Consider the following 16,581-nt stretch of genomic DNA (forward strand, 5'->3'; position numbering starts at 1 on the left):
TTATTCTATTGCTCAGCTATACCATTATTACCATAATGTAGCCATTCACTCCTCTAGTCCTGAACACTAAATGATTTTTGTTTGCTTTGGTCAGGCTTTAATAAACAGCGCTACATTCAACATTCTCACATATACTCTTTTGCAGGAGTACTTTTTAATAGGGAATTTGCTAGAAGTAGAATCAATGATTCAAAGGTTATATATCATTTTATAATTTATTGTAACTGGCTGCTAAAAGGTTGTGCCAACTTATTCTGTATGAAAGTGCCTGATTCCCCACACCGTTAGTTAATTCTGCTATGTGAAAATTTATATTGAATTTTTAATATGAATTTTAAAACTTTTCTTTAGGCTTTCTTTAAATATGATAAAAATAATAATTAATTTCCTCTTTTATATATGTGTCAGGACCAGTACAACTCCCTGATCCTATTAGGGCGGGACCCTTTTAAGATCAGGTGGGTTGGGCAGGACATCCTCTGCTACCATCTCATTAAAAGGCCTCTGGACAAGTCATCTGCACAACTGACTTCCAAGATCCTTTTGCAACTCCTCCAAATGACTTTGGTTCCCGTGTTGTACCTGGCTTCCACATGGCTTCCTCTCCTGGTCCCTGGTGCTGTTGGGTCCTCTGCTCCCATGCTCATACCTCTTCTTACTCCAATTCCTCCATCATCACCCCTCTCCCCTATCACCCCCAGCCTGGACATGTCTCATGTACAGACTGCAGGGCTGCTCCAACGCATCCTCAGTTCTGTGCCACCCATTCACCTAGAGCCTTGCTACACCCAATTTAATACATTGGGTTATAGGAGAACTAACATGAGTACTGATAATATATGTGGGTTCTTTATATTCAAAACATTATTCTCAATCAGTGATAGGGATGTCATAGAAGAAAATCATTAAATCATTAATTCATTCATTCACATATTCATTTTGTACCTCCGTAAGCTGGACATAACAGCTAATAAGATAGATACTGTAGCCGGTTTTACAGAGCTAATTGTCGCTGAGAGATGTAGACAAATGAACAGGCAATTACAATACATCTAAGCTATATTTGGGGGGGAAATAGTGCTAGACAGGTGTGTAGAAGAGAGAGATTTTTTAATTTCTTAGAATATTTTTTAAAAATGTATTCGATTTAGTTTGCCTTCTCCTTATTCTCCAAATTACACCATATATATTTTTTAAAAGTTTTGAAGTGAAGTAGAGCTTTAGCAATTTATCCAACACATTTAAACCAAAAATAAAACTTTTATTATATTACCTGGTAGTTTCAAACAAAAATATTTTGATCATGAAAATAATAATACCAATGTTCTTCCATTCTAAAAAGTTCTTTGCATATCATGCTTTAAATATTCAGCATAGATCCTAAAGAAAAAGCAGTATTTCAATAGAACTGGAGATAGTTTGTGTAGGTGAAGGAAGGAAAGAAAATGAGAAGGAGGAGAAAGGGCAAATGAAAAAAGAATAGGAAAAATATGGGATTCAATGGTTCTTTTGTTTCTTTGTTTCTTTCTACTGATCAATAGACTACATTTTCAAAACTTTCTTTCCTTTAAGTTTTAGCAGATAGACCCAAGAGTCATACAATTAAGATTCTAGTAGAACTCTAGATAGTATGCCTGTGTGTATCTTGCCATTTTCATTTCTGCCCTTGTATAATGAACATGTTAACACCTACCTCACAGGGTTGTTGTGAGGATGAAGTAAGAAATTGTGTGTGTTAAGATGCTCTGTGAAACCATAAAGTGCTTTAAAGGTGTAAGCTACGCTCCACAGTGATCTCTCTCAACTGGAACAGCTTTTCCTCGCTGGCATAATGCAGACATTTTTAATCTGTAATCAGAATAGGAGTGAAAGTAAATTGAAAATGCAAGAAGCCGAATAAATGTCATGGCAAAAAGAGAGATGCTAGAAAAAAAGAAGATTTTATATTAGATAGAACAATGCAAGTGTGACCAGATCACAAATCAGTGAGTTTTTCTGAGTTGAACAGAAGAGCGTTAGTTATAAATAAAAGAAGCGACTAAACAGAGTGCAAGCCAGAGGCCAGGAGCTGTCGACAGAGGTCAGAACAAAATGTCAGGCTAATAAAACAAGAGTCCAGTCTCTGAAGGACAAAGCATGAGCCCAAGACACAGCTGATGAGAAAATTCCAAGAAAGTTTGAAACAAGTTAGAGTTGTCAGTGGTACTCCAGTTTTATGCCTGCATGACATGAAAATCTCCAGGAGTAAAAGGGAGAGAAGGATTAGCCATTTGTTCAGATACTCCTGAATATTAGCAAGCTAGCAACATTGAACAGCCAGTTTATACAAATATCTAGAGATAAATTGTGTCTCTTTGTCCCTCGTTTGATTTGATGAGACTTCCTGTCCCACTTTGCACTGGAGGTCAGGTAGAGTATGAGCAGTTTTCTTCAGCAGACCTTGGTCCACATCAGCCATAGGATGGCCTGAGTCGCAGAAATGCTGGGAGACACTTCTCGGGATTCAGTTAAAAAGTCATCTGACATCCTGGAGGCCAGGGATGGTATCTCACACCTGTAATCTCAGCACTTTGGGAGGCCGAGGCAGGCAAATAACCTGAGTTCGGGAGTTTGAGATCAGTATGACCAACATGGAGGAACCCCATCTCTACTAAAAATACAAAATTAACCAGGTATGGTGACGCATGCCTGTAATCCCAGCTATTTGGGAGGCTGAGACAGGAGAATCACTTGAATCTCAGGAGGTAGAGGTTGTGGTGAGTCCACAGTGCGCCATTACATTTCAGCCTGAGCAACAAGAGTGAAACTCCATCTCAAAAAAAAAGTCATCTGACATCCTAGACTAAATATAGATATTTTAGTGTGAAAATCTAATGCCAACTTTTTAAATTGGGGAAGAAAGGATTTTCTTCTCTCTAGACAAAAAATAGATGCTGAACGCCCTGTTGAAATTATCACAAGTGGCACAAATTTTTATCGTCTTTAAAAATGTATAATGAAGAGAAAAGAAGTCTGCACTAAGCTCTGATGCTAGTCATAGTGACTTGTGTGCTGTGTTCTCACCCTGACTTGCAAGAGTGATGTTTCAGTCAAGCAAAATGATTCCTACTGTACCTTATAACACTTGTGTGAGGCTCTGCTCTAAATATCTCAATTACCAGTGTGTGGTTTGGTAGTATTTCTCACCATGCTTTGCTCATGCACAATGAGACTACAGCTAGGATGTGAAGTTTAAGTATCCTATCTACAACTCATACAATGATACAGAAAAATCAATTCATTTTTCATTTGATTTTTAACTGAGGACTCAGCTCAAACTTAAATGAATACTGGTCATTCTCCAAAGCATTTTGGATCAAAGTAAAGCCTGTGAGGCAAGGGCTTTTTTTTTTTCTTTTTCTTTTTTTAAGAGACAGTTTTGCTCTGTTGCACAGGCTGGACTGTAGTGGCACCACCATAGCTCACTTCAGCTTTGAACTCCTGGGCTTAAATGAGCCTTCCGCCTCAGCCTCCAGAGTAGCTAGGACTTCAGGCACACACCACCTTGCCTGGCTATGAAATAAAAAAAAAATCTAGAGAGGAGATCTCACTATATTACCCAGGCTGGTCTCAAACTCTTGGCCTCAAGTGATCTTCCTGCCTCAACCTCCCAAAATGTTGAAATTACAGGTGTGAGCCACCACACCCGACCCAACAGGGTTTCTGATGTATTATACATATAATCCTCAGAAGAGCGTTTGGTTGAAGGACTATTATCCCAATTTCTAAATTTATAAACTGAGACTGACTGCTAATAAGCGGAAGAAGAGAAACTCAAAGACAGGTCTTTCAATCTCTAAAGTCCTTATGACTCCATTTAATACTCCCATGCTGGTGCTATGTATTTTTATATATAAACATCACAGATATGTGGAGGGTGTGCAAAGAGAAAGAGAGGGAAAGAGAGAAAGACACAGGGAAAGAGAAAGGAAGAAAAGGAAGAAATCTGTAATGACCAGTTTGGTTTTCTAGAATGGGCCTAGTAATTTGAAGACCTAAAGAGATAAAAATTCTTACAGCAGATCAAATTCCAAATAAGCATTCTCAATTATTCTTTGTTTGTTTATGTTTCCACCATCATAACTACTCCAGCTACTGCCTCTAGTCTCCTTCCTAAGCTTATTACTAAGAAACATAGTCTTCCTGGAATGCTCACAAAGCTTCCATTATCACTAACGAGAGCTACTTATGAGTGCCGGGGAAGAGCTACCTGTTAATATTCTATCTTTATTTTGGTAACTGTCTCAGCCGTAACATTTTTCACTATTATTTGGATGCTACAATGTCTCTCTCTTTTTATTGTGTCTTTGTTTTTTAACTCCATAATGTACTTTCTTAGTAGCACTAATTATGAGTTAGCAGAACCGAGTATACCTGAGCAGGGATGGTTCCAGGTAACTTAGATAAATGCTGCTCATCCTTGACAGTTACATGGTGTTTAAAGCTTTCTATAAATTACAAATTAGCAGTGGCTTACGCCTGTAATCCCAGCACTTTGGGAGGCCGAGGTGGGTGGACCACAAGGTCATGAGATCAAGACCAGCATGGCCAACATGGTGAATCCCTGTTTCTACTAAAAATACAAAAATTAGCTAGGTGTGGTGGTGCCTGTAGTTCCAGCCACTCAGGAGGCTGAGGCAGGGGAATCGCTTGAACCTGGGAGGCAGAGGTTGCAGTGAGCTGTGATTGTACCACTGCACTCTAGCCTAGCGACAGAGCGAGACTCTATCTCAAAACAAACAAACAAAATAACTGCAGCATTCTTTTAACACAACAGATGTGTTCCTTAATAGAGTGTTTAGATAATACAGGCATACTGTGAAGATACTGTGGGTTTAGTCCCAGACCTCAGCAAAAAAAAGTGATTATCATGATGAACAACCAGACAAATGTTTTGATTTCTCAATGTATACAATAGTTATACTATGCTGGAGTCTATTAGTGTGCCATAGCATTAAGTCTTAAAAATAATATAGATTCTTTAATTTTAAAATGTTTTATTACTGAAAAATGCTAACAATCACCTGAGCCTTCTGCAAGTTGTAATCTTTTTGCTGGTGGAGGGTCTTGCCTCAGTGTTGATGGCTGCTGACTGATCGGCATGATGGTTGCTGAAGATTGGGGTGGCTGTGGCAATTTCTTAAAACAAGACCACAGTGAAATATGCCACATCGACTGAGTCTTCTGCTCATGAGAGATTTCTCTGCTGCATGTAATGGATGCTACTTGATAGCATTTACCAACATTAGAACTTTTTACAAAATTTAAATCATTACTCTCAAACTCTGCTGCTGATTGATCAATTAAATTTATATAAATATTCTAATATCCTTTGTTGTCGTTTCAAGAATGATCCCAGCATCTTCCTCTCAGGAGTAGGTTCCATCTCAGGAAACCACTTTCTTTGCTTATCCATAAAAAGAAGCAACCCCTAATCAGCTGAAGTTTAATCATCAGGTTGAATATATTCAGCCACATCCTGAGGCTCCACTTCTAATTCTAGTTCTCTGCTTTTCTTATTATTTATACCACATCTGTAGTGATTTTCTCCATTAAATTTTTAAACCCTTCACAGTCATTCATGAGGGTTGGAATAAACTTCTTCCAAATTCCAGTTATCCTCAATACTTTAACCTTCTCCCATGAATTATAAATTCTTTTAAAGCCATCTAGGATTATGAATCCTTTCCAAGAGGTTTTCAATTTACTTTGCCCAGACACATCAGAGGAATCACTTTCTATGGCACCTATAGCCTTGTATTTCTTAAATAATAAGACTTGAAAGTAAAAATTACTCTGATCCATGGTCTTCAGAATGGATATTCTGTTAGCAGCATGAAAACAACACCAGTCTCCTTGTTCATCTCCATCAGAGCTCTTGGGTGAGCAGGTGCACTGTCAATGAGCAGTAATATTTTGAAAGGATTTTTTTTAAGCAATAAGTCTCAACAGTGGGCTTGAAATATTCAGTAAACCGTGCTGTCAACAGACATGCTGTCATCCATGCCTCAATGTCCTATGTCTACAACATAGGCACAGTACACTTGGCATAATTCTTAAGGGCCCTAGAATTTTCAGAATAGTAAATGAGCATTTTCTTCAACTTAACGTGACCACCTCCCTTAGCCCCTAATGAGAGAATTAGCCTATTCTTTAAAGCTTTGAAGTCAGGCATTAACTTTTCCTCTCTAACTATATAAAAGTTATAGATGGCATCTTTTTCAACAGAATCTGTTTTATCTACATAGAAAATCTGCTGTTTAGTGTAGTCACCTTCATCAACTATCCTAACTAGATCTTCTGGACAATTTTCTGCAGCTTCTATATTCACACTTGCTGCTTTACCTTGTACTTTTGTGTTACGGAGATGGCTTCTTTCCTTAAAGCTTATGAACCAACCTCTGCTAGCTTCCAACTTTTCTCCTGCAGTTTCCTTCACGTTCTCAGCCTTCATAGAATTCAAGAGAGTTAGAGGCTTGCTCTACACTTGAATTTGTCTTTAGTGAATGTCGTGGTTGTTTTGATCATATATGAAGGCCACTAACCAAAACTCTGTATCAGCAATAAGGTGGTTTGTTTTCTTATCATTTTTGTGTTCACTGGAGTAGTGCTTTTAATTGCTTTCAAGGACTTTTTCTTGCATTTACAGCTTAGGTAACTTTCATACTTTCAGCCTATCTTGACTTTCAACCTGCCTTTCTCACTAAGCTTATTTATAGCTTTTGATTTAAAATGAGAGATGTGCAACACTTCCTTTCACTGGAACACCTGTTTTGTTACTAATTTGCCTAATTTCAATATTGATGTATCTCAGGGAATAGGGATGACAGAGGAAGAGAGACAAAAGGGGAACAGCCAGTTAGTGGAGTAGTCAGAGTACACACAACATTATTAAGATTGCCATCTTTTATAAGCATGGTTTGTGGTTTCCCAAACTACAGTAATAATCTCAAAGATCACTGATTGCCACAACAAATACAAGGGGTCTTCCAAAAATTCATGGAAAATTTGTACTGTGAAAACACTATGCATGGATTTCAAAAATTCTGCACTAAAACAAGCTAACTTATAATATGTCTGAATAAAATCTAATTTGATGCACTAAGAAGAAAAAGGTATCTCTTTAAAAAGAGCCCCTATCACAGCCACTTAAATATTGCTAAAATGGAACCAAAAACGTGCATCAAAGTTATAATGAAGTTTGTTTTGAAGAATGGTGAAATCACTGATGCTTTATGAAAAATTTATAGGTGCAGTGTCCCAAAGGAATCAGCAGTTTACAAAACATAACTAAGTTTTACAAAGGAATAAGAAAATGTTGAAAAATTAAGCCTGCAGCAGGTGACTGTCGACATCAATTTGTAAGGAAAAAAATTCATCTTGTTTGTGCCTTAATGGAAAAGAACTGAGATGGCAGAACAACAGCCAACACCACAGACATTTTGGTTGGTTTGGCTTCCACAATTTTGACTTAGAAATTAAGGTTGAGCAAAGTTTTCTCTAGATGGGTGCTAAAACTATTGTGTCCAGATCAGCTGCAGACAAGAGCAAAGCTTTCATCGGAAACTTTAAACAAGTGGGGTCACCATCCTGAGGTATTTGTTTGAAGAATTTAGCAGAATATAAAACATGGATTTACCAGTAGAATCCTGAAGACAAATGCATGATCAAAGCAATGGCTGCCAAGAGGTAGAAGTGCTGCAGTCAAAGCAGAAGCAAACCAGTCAAGGACAAAAGTTCTCACAACAGGTTTTGAGGATGCTCAAGTGCTTTTGCTTGTTGACTTCCTGGGGAGCCAAAGAATGATAAGCTAGGCTTACTATGAGAGTGTTTTGAGAAAGTTATCCAAAGCTTTAACAGAATAATTTCCAAGAAAGTCTCCTCAGAGAGTCTCCATCATGACAATGCTCTTGCTAATTTCTCTCATCAGACAAAGGCAATTTGGGGGAGAGTTTCAATGGGAAATCACGGGGCATCTAGCTTACAAACTTAGTTTGTCTCCTTCTGACTTCCTTTTGATTCCTACTTTCAAAATATTTTTAAAGGACACTGATTTTTCTCCTGTTAATAATGAGAAGATGAAAGCATTGATATAGTTAAATTCCTAAGATCCTCAGGTCATTAGGGATGGACTAAATGGCTAGTATCATCACCTATAAAAGTGTCTTCAACTTGATGGAGCTTATGTTGAGAAAGTTTATATTTTGTGCTTTTACCTTTTAATTACATTTTCCACAAACTTCGTTTTAGTCTCCTCATATTGTACTAATAATGGGAAAGTTTGCAAATCATTTAATGTGATTTACCACATACAACTAAAAACAAAAACTACATGATGATCTCAAAAGATACAGTAAATGCTTCTGATAAAATTCAGTATCTCTTCATGTTAAAAACTCTCAATACACTAGGTATTAAGGTAACTTACCACAAAATGATAAGAGCCATCTATGAGAAACCCATAGCTGACATCATATTAGATGGGCAAAAGCTGGAAATATTTCCCTTGAAAACCAAGGCAAGATAATGATGCCCTCTCCCCTACTCCTGTTCAGCATGGTATTGGAAGTCCTGGACAGAGCAATCAGGCAAGAGAATGAAATATAGTGCATCTATATTGGGATGCCAAGGCAGGCAGATCACCTGAGGTCAGGAGTTCCAGACCAGCCTAGCCAAATGGCGAAACCCTGTCTCAACTAAAAATAGAAAAATTAGTCAGTGTGGTGCTGAAAGCCTGTAGTACCAACTACTCTGGAGGCTGATGTAGGAGAATTGCTTGAACCCAGGAGGCAGGGGTTGCAGTGAGCCAAAATCATTCCACTACACTCCAGCCCAGGTAACAGAATGAGACTCTGTATAAAAAAAAAGAAATATGGAAATACAGAGCATCCAAATAGGAAGGGAGGAAGTCAAGTTAAAGTATCTCTGTTTGTAGACATGATTCTATATCTAGAAAACCCCATAGTCTTGACCCAAAAGCTCTTTCCAGCTGATACACAACTTCAACAAAATTTCAGAATACAAAATCATTGTACAAAAATCACTAGCATTTCTGTACACCAATAACAGGCAGGCTGAGAGCCAAATCATGCCACAAAAAGAATAAAATACCTGGGAATACAGCTAACAAGGAAAGTGAAGGACTTCTACAAGGAGAACTACAAACCACTGCTCAAAGAAGTCCTAGTTGATGCAAACAAATAGAAAAACATTCCATGCTCATGGATAGGGAGAATCAGTATCATTAAAATGGCCATACTGCCCAAAGCAATTTATACATTCAGTCTATTCCTATCAAACTACCAATGACATTCTTCACAGAATTAGGGGGAAAGAAACCCAACTTTAAAATATATGTGAAACCAAACAAGATCCCAAAGAGCCAAGCCAATTTTAAGAAAAAGAACAAAGCTGGAGACATTATGGTACCTGACTTCCAACTATATTATAGGGCTACAGAAAGAAAACAGCATGATACTGATACAAAAACAACTGCATAGACCAGTGGAACAGAACAGAGAACTCAGAAACATTGCCAACTGCCTAAAATCATCTGATTTTTGACAAAGCTGACAAAAACAAGCAATAGGAAAAGGATGCCCTTTTCAATAAATTGTGCTGGGATTACTGATTAGCCATATGCAGAAGATTGAAACTGAAGTCTTTCCTTATACCATGTACAAAAATCAACTCAAGATGGATTAAAAACTCAAAAGTAAAACCTAATACTATAAAAACTCTGGAAGATAACCTATGAAATATCATTCTAAACATAGGACCTGGTAAAGATTTCATAATGAAGATGCCAAAAGCAATGCAAAAAAAATAAAAATTGACAAACAGGTCCTAATTAAACTAGAGAGCTTCTGCACAGCAAAACAATCAACAGAGTAAACAGATACCTAAAAAGTGGGAGAAAAATATTTGCAAACTGTTTTAACAAATGTCTAATACAAGAATCTATAAGGAACTTAACAAGCAAAAAATAAACCGAATAAAAAAATGAGCAAAGGATATGAACAGATAATTTTCAAAAGAAAACATATGCATGGCCAACAAACATATGAAAAAATGTTCTACATCACTAATCACTGGAGAAATGCAAACCAAAAGCACAATGAGATGCCACCTCACACCAGTCAGAATGGCTGTTTATTAAAAAGTCAAAAAATTGCAGATGCTGTGCTGACAAGTTTGTGGAGAAAAGAGAATCTTTATCGTCTGCTCATGAAACTGTAATTTTCTTCAGTCATTGTGGAAAGCACTTTGGTGATTTTTCAGAGAACTTAAAACAGAATTACCATTTGACCTAGCAATCCCATTACTGAGTACATACACAAAGAATCTAAATTGTTTTACCATAAAAACACATACTCACATATGGTCATCACAGCACTGTTCACAATAGCGAAGACATGGAGTCAACCTAAATGCCCATCATTGGTAGACTGGATAAAGGAAATGTGGTACATACACATCCCATGGAATACCATGCAGCCATGCAAAAGAATGAGTCATGTTTATTGAAGGAATATGGATGACGCCGTACGCCATGATCCTTAGCAAACTAACACAGAAGCAGAAAATGAAATAATTCATATTCTCACCTATAAGTGGGAACTAAGCTTTGAGTAGATATGGACACAAAGAAGGGAACAAGAGACAGTGGGGTCAACTTGAGGGTGGAGGCTGGGAGGTGGGTGGGATCGAAAAACTGTCAGATAATGTGCTTAGTATTTCAATGACAAAAATAATCTGATACCAAACTGCCACGACATGTAACTTACCTATATAGTCAACCTGCACAGGCATGCTTGAACCAATATAAAAGTTAAAAAAAAAAATGAAGTGAATCAATTTGTCACCATGTTAATATACTTAAAAAAAGAGTTATCATCTAAATAGGTGCAGAAAAAAGCACTTGAAACAAAGGGAAAAGTTTGAAATACTGTGAGAATTTCCCAAATGTGACACAGAGACACAAGCACATGCTGTTGGAAAAATATCACTGACAGATGTGCTGGACAGAGAATTGCCACAAACTTTCAATTTGTAAAAATGCAGTATCTGTGAAGTGCAAAAAAGTGAAGACCAATAAAACAGGATATTCCTGTATGTTTTGTCATTTGAAATCGAGATTTAAATCAGTTATGGATCCAGCAGATAGCACTTGTCCTGCTTAGTCCCTCATAGCCTCTCACCAGAACCCATTAGAAGGAAACACATCAGCCCAGCTTCTCATACCAGCAAAAGTGGAAATTCATGCAATTATGTGCAGGAATGCAGATGTAGCAGAGAGGCGCAACACACCACTTCCCTTTCCTCCACAACCTGAGTACCAAGTAACTTTCCTGCCTTTCTTTGAATAAATGACTTCGGGCTTCCTATTCTGCAGTAAAAAAAATTTAGCCTGATACACAAGATTATTTATTTTGCTCAAATTAGAGTACTTTCCTTGTATAGGTTCACAGCCTATTATTTCCTACCCTCCCAGCCTAGCATCTCTGGAAATATGTTGCTCTTAAGATGTAAATCTCCTTTTGGGGGAGGGAGGGTTGGGGAGGCAGTCTCACTCTGTTACCCAGGCTGGAGTGCAATGGCATGATCTTGGCCCAATGCAACCTCTGTCTCCTGGGCTCAAGTGATCCTCCCATCTCAGCTTCCCAAGTAGCTGGAACTACAGGTATTTTAAAACACCTGTAGGTCACCATCTCAGTTATTTTAAAACATATTTTTGTAGGGAATGGGTTTTGCTATGTTGCCCAGGCTGGTCTCTAACTGCTGAACTCAAATGATCTGCCCGCCTTGACCTCCCAGAATGCAGGGATTAGACTAGAGCCATGGCACTCGACCTGAGGTGAATCTTAAGACTGAATTTGCTATAACGACACAGTTGGCTTGCTTCACATGGAGTCTCCAACAAACTCCCCCACTATGGCTTAGCCTGCAGACTCTTTTTTTTTTTTTTTTTTTGCATTTTAGGTTTTGGGGTACAAGTGAAGAACATGCAAGATAGTTGCATAGGTACACACGTGGCAGTGTGATTTGCTGCCTTCCTCCCCTTCACCTATATCTGGCATTTCTCCCCGTGCTCTCTCTCCCCAACTCCCCACCCTGCGCTGTCCCTCCCCTATTCCCTGCAATAGACCCCAGTGTGTAGTGCTCCTCTCCCTGTGTCCATGTGTTCTCATTGTTCGACACCTGCCTATGAGTGAGAACATGCGGTATTTCATTTTCTGTTCTTGTGTCACTTTGCTGAAAATGATGTTCTCCAGGTTCATCCATGTCCCTGCAAATGACATGAGCCTCAATCCTTTCCTGGGTGCTGCAGTTATTTTCATTTTCTGCTGCTTACTCACATCCTGCTTGATCGTGCCAAAGTAAAATATTTGACCCTCAGGTATATTGGGGACCTATTTAATGGAATTCTAATGTGAACTATTTAGCAAAATGATCGTATTTCCCAGTGATGTTGTGAATAATTCTGAGTTTTATTTCCTAGTAAACCTCTTTAACTGCATGCAAATATTCAGTTTCTATGTACAATATTTTCACAAAAACAACATGGTTTACATCAAAACTTATTTGTCTCTATAAAATGATCATCTGTTCTATTATAAAACATCTTCTACCCCACACTCTTTCCTGTTGCATTCTCACCTAATCCTGTTACTGACTACATTACCTTCACCTAGAAATACTATTTCTGCACCAAAAGAATATGTACTTGATTAATCACAGAGCATAAGCTAACATTTATTTTAAATATATTTAAACATCTAATAGCTACTTTATAAATACTTGTGTCTTTTTTTTTTTTTCTTTTTGAGACAGAGTCTCACTCTTGTCACCCAGGCTGGAGTCAGTGGCATGATCTCGGCTCACTGCAGCTCCACCTTCTAGATTCAAGCCATTCTCCTGTAAATAGTCACTTTGTCCCTAAAACACTTACTTTAAAGGCTTAGATTTTTTTATTTAAAAATGACAGGGCCGGGTGTGGTGGCTCATTCCTGTAATCCCAGCACTTTGGGAGGCCGAGGCAGGTGGACACAAGGTCAGGAGATCGAGACCATCTTTCTAGGTTCAAGCCATTCTCCTGCGTCAGCCTCCAGAGTAGCAGGGACTACAGGCATCTGCCACCACGCCTGGCTATTTATTTTTTTTTTTTTGGATTTTTAGTAGAGATGGGGTTTCACCATGTCAGTTCAGAAAAGACATCTCAATGTATTCAAATCACCACATAGCAAGTATGGCAGCTTAACTCTGCCTATAAATTAAAGAAGAAACTTGCATTTTTAAGTTTATATGCACTGAAGTATGCTATTTCTCCTTTGCAAATAAAAACGCACAACATAATTGAAAACAAAAATGTATTAGTCTGCTTGGGCTGCCAGAACAGAATACCACAAATAATGTAGCTTAAATTATAGACATTTATTTTCTCACATTTCTGGTTATCGGAAGCCCACGATCAAGTCTGGGGCAAGGTTGATTTCTCCTGAGGCCTCTCTTTGCCTTGCAGATGGCCACCTTCTCATTGTGACTTTATGAGGCAGTCTTTGTTTGAGTACTGAGAAGGTGTCTTTTCCCCTTCTTCTAGGGCACGCATCCTACCGAGTTAAGATTCTGCCCTTATGACCTCATTTAACCTGAATTACCTCCATTAAGGCTCTGTCTTTGCATACAGTCACATTGGAGGTTAGGACTTCAACATATGAATATTGGGAGACACAATTCAATACATAATAGGAAGGCATCAAGAATTGATCTTGTGTCTGTGGGCAGAATCTCCGCAGTAGACAGCTGAAACTGTTTCAGGATGAATTCAGTTTTCTTTGCCTATCTTTCTGTAACTTTGTTCTTTAAGTGGGCCTAAATTGCACCATAAATAAATTTGATGCATTCTGGTGTTTTTATAATTATGAGAACAATTTTGCTTTTGTTTATTGCCAATATTGTGTTTTTACATTTCAGTGATGTTCTTTTAGATTATGTCTCATGAAATAATATAAATTACCAGAATAATGCAGTTTAAGTAGACAAAAACCAGTGATGATGGGATTTGTGACAAACAGAATGACCTGGGCAATCACTGTTGTGAAATAATCACCATCAAAGTATTTGTAAGAACTGTGAAGTAGAAAGTAATGGACACAGGCCGGGCACGGTGGCTCAGGCCTTTAAACCCAGCAGTTTGGGAGACCGAGGCGGGTGAATCACAAGGTCAAGAGATCGAGACCATCCTGGTCAACAAGGTGAAACCCCATCTCTACTAAAAATACAAAAATTAGCTGGGCATGGTGGCACGTGCCTGTAATCCCAGCTACTCGGGAGGCTGAGGCAAGAGAATTGCTTGAACCCAGGAGGTGGAGGTTGCGGTGAGCCGAGATCGCACCATTGCACTCCAGCTTGGGTAACAAGAGCGAAACTCCATCTCAAAAAAAAAAAAGAAAGTGATGGAAACATACTTAATCACAAAATAGAGTTTATTGGTTTACATAATTAAGAATCCCAGTACCAACAGATGGCTTCAGGCATAGCAGAATCCAGGTGTTCAAAGGAAATCATTTGAACTCAGTCTCCATCTCTCTCTTTTGCTTTAGATATATTATATTTATTGTGAAGTCAGCTCTTGCTGTGTGGCTTTATCTTTACGTCAAGCCATATCTAAGAAATAATGCCACATTTATTCCTTCAAAATAACTCTTTTCATCTCTACTTTTGACCCTGAGCTTCCCCTTGACTAGCTATTGTGTCTAGAGACAAGATATACTCATTACCTATCCTGACTAGACAAATACCAAATGGTGGATAAGATTTCCTTTAAGAATCTCGGAGTGCATGGCCCAGGGCACTAAATAGTGGATCAAACTCACTATCTTGTTCAATCATATTTAGAAACATTTTTGCTGATTGCTTATTGGGAAGCAAAGTGTTAGTTTAATTGTTTCATATTGTGAATAATTTGGAACTCTCTAAGTAATCATGTGTATCCTAGTATTGTTCTAGAAGTTATGCTCAGGCTATAGTGAATATCATAATGACCCATGAAGCTTTTATCATATAAAGATGACTGGATATGACATATAGATATTCTGAATTCAGAAAGTTTGCATTGTGGATTTGATTCATGTGATTTCTTTCTTTCCTTTCTTTTTTTTTTTTTTTGCGTTAAAGTCTCGCTCTGTCACCCAGACTGGAGTGCAGTGGCACAATCTTGGCTCATTGCAACCTCTGCCTTCCTAGGTTCAACAATTCTCTGCCTCAGCCTCCTGAGTAGCTAGGGTTACAAGTGCCCACCACCATGCCTGGCTATATATATATATTATTTTAAGTAGAGACAGGTTTTCACCATTTGGCCAGCCTGATATTGAACTCCTGACCTCACGATCCACCCACTTCGGCCTCCCAAAGTGCTGGGATTATAGGTTTGAGCCACTGTGCCTAACCAATACATGTGTTTTGTAAAAGTTCTCCTTGGGATACTGAAGCACAAAGTGGTTGAGAAACTGTTATTTAATATATGATACTTTTGTCCTCCCATCACCCATTGCCCATCATTAGGCCAGAAATCTGAATTTTTAAGAAATAATAGGATCAATCACACCTATAATATATAGAATGAACCCTCTGTGCCGGATGCTCTGTAAAGCACTATACATACCTCCTTCACTTAATCTTCACAAGGAATCTATCACTCTGATGTTATCCCCATGAGGATTTAAAACTATTAAGTAAACTGTGCAAAATTACACCTATGGCCAGGTGCAGTGGCCCATGCCTGTAATTCCTGTACTTTGGTACCACAAAGTAAGCAAATTGCTTGAGCTCAGGAGTTGGAGAACAGCCTAGGCTACATGGTGAAATTCTGTCTCTTCAAAAAAGACAAAAATTAGCCCGGTGTGGTGAATTGTAACTGTAGTCCCAGCCATTTGGGAGACTAAAGTAGGAGGATCACTTCAGCCCAAGAGATTGAGGCTATAGTAAGCCATGATTGTGTCACCAGGCACTCCAGCCTGAGTGACAGAGCAAGACCTAGTCTCAAAAAATAAAAATAAATAAATAAATCATACAGCTAGTATCTATGGGGTAGGTCTGGAGTTTTAATCTTGGTTTGTCTGATTTTAAATTCCATCACTGGCTGGACGTGGTGGCTCATGCCTGTAATTCCTGCACTTAGGGAGGCTGACATAGGTGGTTCACCTGAAGTCAGGAGTTCAGGACTAGCCTGGCCAACATGGTGAAACCTGTCTTTACTAAAAAATTAGCTGTCCATGGTGACAGGCTCCTGTAATTCCAGCTACTGAAGAGGCTGAGGCAGGGAGAATTGCTTGAACCAGGAGGAGGAGATTGCTGTGAGCCACATTCATGTCACTGCACTCCATCCTGGATGAAAGAGTGAGACTCTGTCACCAAAGAAAACAAAAAAACATTACGTAAGGGTAGCATCCTACAGATTAACTAGATTTGTCCCCTTCAAACCCCTTCAAAATACATTCATGAGCTAAATTAATCCTCACAATAGTCCTATCATGTAATTAC

The 16,581-nt window shown here is 38.5% G+C and overlaps 1 protein-coding gene across 2 annotated transcripts in view; it reads left to right on the forward strand.

The window, feature by feature from the left end:
- The window catches only part of MSR1 (macrophage scavenger receptor 1), a 92,671-nt gene that overhangs the window by 50,853 nt on the left and 25,237 nt on the right, over positions 1–16,581 (forward strand). Inside the window, exon 9 of one of the 2 annotated variants that reach the window (XM_008979241.6) lies at positions 409–1,777. The exons of the other annotated variant lie outside the window; for it this stretch is intronic. Within the exon in view, the coding sequence (XP_008977489.1) occupies positions 409–452 (44 nt within the window). The 3' untranslated portion in view covers positions 453–1,777. Of the gene's footprint in view, positions 1–408; positions 1,778–16,581 lie in introns of those variants that run through there. 2 annotated transcript variants of the gene reach the window in all.

The sequence above is a fragment of the Callithrix jacchus genome, chromosome 13 (assembly GCF_049354715.1).
Source record: "Callithrix jacchus isolate 240 chromosome 13, calJac240_pri, whole genome shotgun sequence".
NCBI classification, from domain to species: Eukaryota; Metazoa; Chordata; class Mammalia; order Primates; family Cebidae; genus Callithrix; species Callithrix jacchus.